Genomic DNA, 8,125 nt, shown 5'->3' with positions numbered 1-8,125 from the left:
TGACTATTAAAAAAAATAGCATAGATACTATCAAGACCAGGGGCTTTTGATTTCCTATACTGAATAAAGCAGATTTAATTTCATTCATAGTTAAGTATGAATTTAAAATCATTAGCTCAGGATCCTTAAGAGGAAGGAAATGAGATTATGGGATACAGTGTTAAGGAGAGAGCTATTACTGCAGGATCATCATATATATGCTTGAAATAGTTAATAGCAAGAGATTGAAGGTTGAGAGGTTCAAATTCCTAGTTATTAGAGTTATCCTTAAGGGCTTCAATAAAATTTTCCAGTCTACGAATTAAAACAGCTTTATAAAAAAAAATTAGTATTTTATAGAAATAATAATTTTTAAATTATTTTAAAACATTTATTTCAAAAATTAAAAACCAAAATAAAAATATAAAACACCCTTAATTATTTATAATTTATTTGTAAATAAAATATTTTACTAAATTAGAGCCACACCATTCAATTTATTTAAGTATAACAAAAATTTTGGTCTATCGTATAACCTACTCTTTCTACAGTTGAGATTTTTTATATTAAAAAATGATAACACTACCCTATATATCACTAACAATTACAACAGGTCGCATGTGCGCGTACTTATCCCAAGACTTCAAAAATTTATCGGCATAAACCTTAACTTAGTGTGTAATTCTTAACGAAAACTTAAATAATTGAAATGTATATGTTGTATTACAATAACTTTTAAACTTATTAAAATATAAACTAACAGAGATTATTGAAGTGACAAGAAGCTTTATATTATTTAAATAAAATCTTGAGTTCGAGTCATGTATGTAAAATATTTTTAATGATATATTAACTCACATTATTTAGAGCACGATCTGAGCTGAATTGAATTGAATGGAAAAAAAAAAAATGTCATATTATATCTTAATTTTATGGTATTCGTAAACCAAAATTTTCCTAGTAGTTTTGGTGAAAGCGTGGGTGGTGTTAAGTGCCAAGAAGACGGTGACTTTTACTTAAAATAAAATTCATTAAAGAAGTTTAAAAGCATCTTTTTAAATTTAATCTAAACCGTTCATGTTTTAAGAAGCCAAAATAATTGATGGGATTTAATTAATAGACTGCAGGTGGACCAAAATTAGTTGGACCACCAGAGTGGATCGACCGTTGATATGATTTTATATAAAAGATAAATCATTAAAACAAGAAAGAGAAAATGATATATAATTAAGAGTTTTTGTCGTTACTCCAACGGTGGAGAGGATGGTGGACTAAATTTCTAAAATTAATATTCGTAGGCATTGATTGATGGTGGGGTACGACGTGCTGCTCAGAGTCCAGCTTTTAGCCAAAGGTTCTGTACGTGCCTCGCTTATTTTTTTCTTAAGTGTTTCGCTCACATGAATTGCGATGTTTACCAAAAAGATATAAATAAAACAATAGGAGAAGTAAGGAACATTTTTTTATAAATAGAAATATGAGATTTTTTAAACTTCATATTCTTGATATTTTGTAAAAAATTTTATATTTTTAGAATTTTGAAAAAAAATAAAAAAAATTTTAATTTAAATACTTTAGTTTTTATCAAAGGAAAAATGGTTTTTGTAACCTTTTTCTTTCTTCTTGTGATTTAAAACAGAAGTTGATTATTTTAAAATATAAAAAGAATTATCCAAACGCATGTGTTGCTTGCATGCCCGCCACAAAAGAGCCTGATAAAGTTTCACTTCATCTGAAAATAAATTAAATTTTGTTTTTTTTATAATGTTTATTTTCGATATGAAATTTGTATATATTTTTTCATGAAATGCTAAGTAAATTTTTTTTGCTATATGTAATTTATTTATTATCGTTTCTTATAAAAATATTTACGAAAATAGCATTATTTCAACAAAAAATAATATTATTATTAGTGATTTCAAAGATTATAACATAAAAGGGTCGGCTAAATAGTAAACCTTAAAATATAGTTGCTAAATAATATTAACTATTGATAGTAATTAATACTGTTATTTAAAAATTATTTATTTTATAATTTGACAATTTCAAATTAAAAAATTACGATTATTTATTACTAATTATGAATTTTTTAAAATTTTTTAAACAATATTTAATACACAACATAAAATGATTCACATGCTTAATGATCAATGTATCAACATAACTTAATAAATTATAATATTTTTAATGAACTAAAAAAAATTGTTATTACTTAAAACATATTCTATTATTATTAATTATATTATATATTATTAATTTTTTAAAATAATTAATAATATTTTATTAAAGATCAACTATATTAATGATAAAAGAGGAAGAAGATCCAAGTACAAAAAAAGTTAAAGGAGGAGATTAATCCTTTTCTAAGTACTATTCTACCCCTATCTCATATGTAGATACTCTAGAAGGAGCAATGAATTTAAAAGAAAAAATATCATTGGAATTTCAAGGGAGATGAAGGGAATGGAAAGAAATAAAAGTAGCTAAGGATCATAGAGGTGGAAAATCAATTGGGCAATTATGAGTGTCTATCCTTTTTTCCTATCACAAAGGGAGGAAGAGCACATATATAGACCATGGCAGAATAGTTTTAGTCAAATTGTTAAGAAGAAAAATTGAGTATAAGCTTTAGAGGTAAAATTAAGGCAAATGTGGGTGAAGAATGGACTAACTTTAATTATTGACCTTAGACACGACTTCTACTTGGTGAAATTTACTAGGAAGATTATCGGAAGGCATTGAAGGTGGTCCATGGATTATTTATGATCATTACCTTAAATAAGAGATTGGAGTCTGGACTTTCACCCTTTTAACAACTTCCATTAAGAAGGTTGGTTTTGGTGTGCTTTTAGGGATTGCCAACAAAATATTATGATGCAGAAGTGTTAAGGATGATTTGAAAAACAATAAAAGTCAATTAAATCACAATAATTTCTCAAGAGAGAGAAAAGTATATGTAGGAGTGTTAACGTAAACTTGATTATATTAAGTTGTTACAGCTCAGTCATTAACATAAGCTCTTCACTTAACTTTTGTGTAAATGTGTATATATACATACACCTGTTGGCTATATTTTTTGAATTAAAAACATATAAATTATTTTTCTATATGGTATCAGATTAAGCCATTTGCATTACTAGCTTTTCAACCAATCCAATGACAACATCTTCTTCAACCTTCAATAGTGTTGTTCGCACTGCTCAGTCCTATGATTCCAAGGACTTAATAAAATTTAGCACTGTCATTCAATTACCTATTAAACTCTCCTTTTCTAATTATCCAGCATGGTATCAACAAATTCATTCTTTCCTTGTAGCTTGCGTCCTTGACAGCTACGTGGCATAACACCGTATCCATTCCAAACAATTACCACTTATGTTGGCCCTTCACCAAACCCAGATTGTTTTTGGATGCGTCAAGACAAATATGTTTACATTGCCTTTCTCGGTTCTTGTGATGCAAAAGCATGTGTTGTAACATCTACAACTGAGACATCATGCCATGCTTGGCTAACCCTTGAACAAGCCTTTGTTATTAGTTCTCGATCGTGAGTCATGTCTCTCAAAGAATGATCAACTCCATTACAAAAAACTTATCAACTGTAGCTGCTTATTTGCAATCAATTAATAGCTCAGATCATAGTTCTTTTTTTAAACAAAATGAAAAGGTTCCAAAATATAAAAAACAGTTTATATCATAATCTTAAAATTTGATTACTTACTATTTTGTACCGTAAAATTTAATTTAAAATTGAAGCAAAACTTCTACTAATCCCTTAAATCAACTAACATAATTATAATAGTTTCGAGTTTTATTTTTATTGATAAATTTTTTTATCTACTTAGACTTGTCAATGTGAGTTATATAATTTATTTTTTCTTTAATATAAACTCTTTTTCTTAAACTTTAATTTTAGTGAGTTACTTTTTACCTTCAAAAGTGAGTTAACGCTTTTTTTAAAGTAGTTAATAACTGTTTTATTATTTTTTTAATAAAAAGTGCATGTGTTTGTGTATAATTTTTATTAAATTATTTTATTTAAAATTAATTAAAATTATATTTTAAATATAAAAATATGTTGGTAAAATAAAAAAATTAGTATTTATTAAATTATAATAAAAATTTATCATATAAAATAATATAAAACATAATTAAAGAATATTATAAAATATTTTATTATGTTATTAATTTAGTTTTTATATTTGTTTAATTTTTAATTAAATTTAACATAGTATGTTAGTCATTTATTATTTTAATTAAAAATTATAAATAAAAAATTAACTATATAATAATTAAATGATAAAATAATATTTTTTAAAATAAGTAAATAAAGTAACAATAATATAATTTAAATAAAAATAAAGGATAAAAATTAAATTTTAATCTTTATTTTAGTTATCCAGTCAATTCTAATTTTATTTTTATACTAGAGGCCGCTTAGACTCCAATAACTTATTTAGTTTTATTATAATTTTTTTAATTTTTAAAATTTAGAAAACAACAATGTGATTAGTTATTATTTTGTTATCCATTATTTTAAAAATAGTTATTAAAACATCAACTTTAAATACTACTCTTTCCGGTACTTTTTATAAAAAAAAAAATGAGATATTTTTTTATTATAAAAAATAAATAATAAATTCAAGATGTATTAATTGTTAAATTTTTTTAATATTTTTTATTAGTATTAATTTAGTTTTTTATTTTTTATAAGAAAGACTTAAAAAGAGTGTAATTCAGAAACATTTAAAAGATGCTTTTGGACTGATTTTTATGACATAATAACACAATATAAATGAGTAAATTCATTAATTAAAGTTTGATGATAAGTATACATCAATTTTTAAAACTGTTGATATTGATAGGCAAATAATTCATCTGTTTCCCAAATCCCATAAGTTATCTTGCCAAACAAATCTTTTAATAATTTTGTATTCAAAAATTGATCACAAACAAATTTTTAGAACAATTTTTAAAATTGAAACACAAATAGAAATAAAAAAGCAAGGCCTAAAATATTGAGAACTTTTATTTATATTTTATAGTAGTCTTTATAGTTTTTCGCTCTCGTACTCAAGATCCGTTTACCATTTCCTTGTCTAAAATATCTAGCCAGAGTACGAATATGAAACTTATACTCAGTACAAATATAGATACAAAATACGATAATGCTTAAATTAAAGGTACAAATGTATTAATTTTTAAACAATATAAACGAAGAGTATAAATATTTATAGATTATTGAAAAATATTTACAATAAAATAATTTAATAAACTCATATTGCATATCTCATATGTAAGGATTAATAACTTTAATTAAATAGAAAAATAAATGAGAAAAAAATCAAGAAAAAGGTAAAATAATATCTAAATATTTACTTGAAAAATAATTTTTTATGAAAAAACTTGGCCTAACTAATACTTAAAATATAACTACCATGCCTCAAAGTATGTAGTTTCATTAAAGTCATACTTATACTGCATACAATTATTAAAAAAATTAATTTTAATAAGTACCTAAGTATATTAACTTATGGATAGCCAGTTCATGCCAAATACAAGTACATTTAATAAAATGAAGTACCATTTTCAGAGTTAGCCACCATTTGCAGCTGGTGGTCTAATCCTGTTCTGAGGTAGCAACTTCAGTTTCATCAATTCTAGCTTCTTCGAATTTGTTGTATATGTCGCTCTTGTAGAACTGCCTAGTTCTAAGCACCAAAATGAGTGACACAAGCGCCCCAAACATGCAAACTGTAGCGATTATAATGAAAGCTAATTTGTAGCACTCACTCCCAATACAGTTCAATTCCTCCCCATTCTTTTCCTTTAGCCCCAATTCTTCCTTTTGCCTTCTGGCTTCCCTGTCATACAGATACCCTGCAACCCTCACACTGAGAAAGTATGACCCAATAGGATTTGCTAATGACCCAACATTGTACAATGTTGAATAATGTTTTAGGCCAAAAATTTCAGATATTATGGATTGGATTAATGGGAAGGTTGCCCCAAAGCAGAACCCAGTAATAATTGAAGCCACATAGAGACCATTTGGGACATCGAATGCAATTAAAAGGTGACTAACACAAGATAATCCAAGGATTGATGTGAGTATGAGAGGCCTAGGGACTTTGAATTTGATTATGATAAATTCTGAGACAACCCCTTGTGCTAGTTTACCTAGACAGATCCAAATGGCCGCAAGGGAGACAAATGTGATTATAGTTTGTGCAGGATATCCTAATGAGGCTCCAATCTGACTTAAATTATTTATCACAGTCAGGTTGCTACCAACTCCACTAACAGCAGCCAATAGAAGAATCGCCATGTCAAGGCTAAAAATGGCTTGAAGTATTGTATAGTCTTCACCTCTTTCTGGGGTCTCGAGTATGTTTTTCCAACAAGAAACTCTTTCTTGTATAGTTTGTTCTTCATGGGGAGCATGTGGATACTTCTCTTGATAAGGATCTTCTGTGGTTATGGTTACATTCAAGAGCCCTTGACGATCTTCTTGTTTGCTCTTCCAAATCCTGTGTTCTTCAACAATAACAACAGCAAGTGGAAGGATGAGCAAGAGAAGCATGACACTGGTAGTAACATAATACTCTTTCTGTGTGAAGGGGAAACATTTTTGTACTATGATTACAATCATGAGAAACCCTGCAAGGACTATTATCAAATAGAGGAACCTGTAGAATGCTTTGGCGTCATTTGGGTGTTGAATACCCCTGTGTTTTCTGATAACTGGAAGGAACACAAAAGCTGTAGCGGTTGGTAGCCATGCCAAAAGCAAAATTAGAGATTTGGTGTCATTTCCGTAGAAGGCATAGCGTAACTGAGTGATTATTGCTGCACTCAAACCAAGATACCCACTTAAAATGCCTAAGATAATGCCTCTTACACCAGGGAAATTCTTAATACTGGTCACCAGAGCTGCAGTGTTTGTTGAGCAATGAGAATTGGCTCCTATGATGATGTACAAGCACATGTTCCACAGTTGGGGTTCTGCAATTTTTCTTGTGACTACAAGCCAAATCATGAAGTAGCCAAAAAAATTGAGAACCCCCCCAATTGTTAAGATTACCCAAGGGGGTGTGATTTCATAGATAAGGCCAGAAAGAATGCCTACGCTGTCACCGAAGTCCTTGAGGGAGCTTAACAGATTGAGAGTGGATTGGTCATAGCCAAGAACAGACTTGATATCTTGGGAGTAGAGACTAAACATGTAGCTTGCTCCAGACACTGACAAGATCATAAATGATGAAAACATCATGAACCACCTCCCTGTAAGGACTAGGAGGGAAAACTCTTTGATTCTTGCCCAACCATTTCCATCAACTCTTCCAAACACCATTTTTCTCAGTTGCAAAGTTCAGTAGATAGCTGGTTAGCAGATTTTTCGTGAGATTCGATATACTCCCATGCTAACTCCTACTAGGGGGATATTTTGTGTATTAAATGTACAATTGAATTAACATTGAAATGATTAAATTTTTAATTTTTAAATTATTTGATTCCATAATGGAGATTTGGCCCACTAATTAAGGGTTAGGAGTTTAATCTGTGGATTAAAAATCGGTAACCATCCTTTTTGGAGAGGTAAAAATTTTCTCCTCACAGTAATACTCTGAAACAATAAATCACATATGCATGACAATGACGACAATCCTTACGCCCATGGCCGTGGGACCAATTTAAATTGCGATAAAGATGTGAGATGAGACGGAAACCAACCTCGTTGCTGGTGCTCCTCGAAGCACGATTCGGTATATGTTTATTTATAGGTGCGGGATACTTGACATAAGCAATATTATTTGTTTAACTAATTTATAATTTATTTTTTATTATAAAAAAAGTCTTTTGTTATAATTTAAGGAGAGTATTGATACCTTCAATAGTTGGTGTAGTATAAATTTTACCTTGTTTATATTCAGATAAATAATATCACTGATTTGATAGGAAAAAGAGATACTTCTCTATTTTTTTAATATTTATAAAAAATATATTATTAAAATAATATTATTTTAAAACTAATTCTCTATGTGGATTATTTTTATCATTTTATCACAAGTTTTGTATAGACAAAATTCTTATTTGTTTTGAAAAATAGTTTTATATATTAAAATGACCAAACCTTGGACCAATG

At 28.1% G+C, this 8,125-nt stretch overlaps 1 protein-coding gene across 1 annotated transcript; it reads right to left on the bottom strand.

Moving 5' to 3' along the window:
* Positions 1 to 5,599: 5,599 nt before the first annotated feature.
* Positions 5,600 to 7,378, bottom strand: LOC113866923 (protein NUCLEAR FUSION DEFECTIVE 4-like). Its single transcript, XM_027501721.1, has one exon. It carries the CDS (start codon positions 7,331 to 7,333, stop codon positions 5,600 to 5,602), a length of 1,734 nt encoding a protein of 577 aa, XP_027357522.1. The 5' UTR covers positions 7,334 to 7,378.
* Positions 7,379 to 8,125: the final 747 nt, after the last annotated feature.

Source organism: Abrus precatorius, unplaced genomic scaffold (assembly GCF_003935025.1).
Source record: "Abrus precatorius isolate BTA unplaced genomic scaffold, Abrus_2018 Scaffold5, whole genome shotgun sequence".
Lineage (NCBI taxonomy): Eukaryota > Viridiplantae > Streptophyta > Magnoliopsida > Fabales > Fabaceae > Abrus > Abrus precatorius.
Note: the sequence above shows the minus strand (reverse complement) of the source record. Positions and strands in the feature narration are given on the sequence as shown.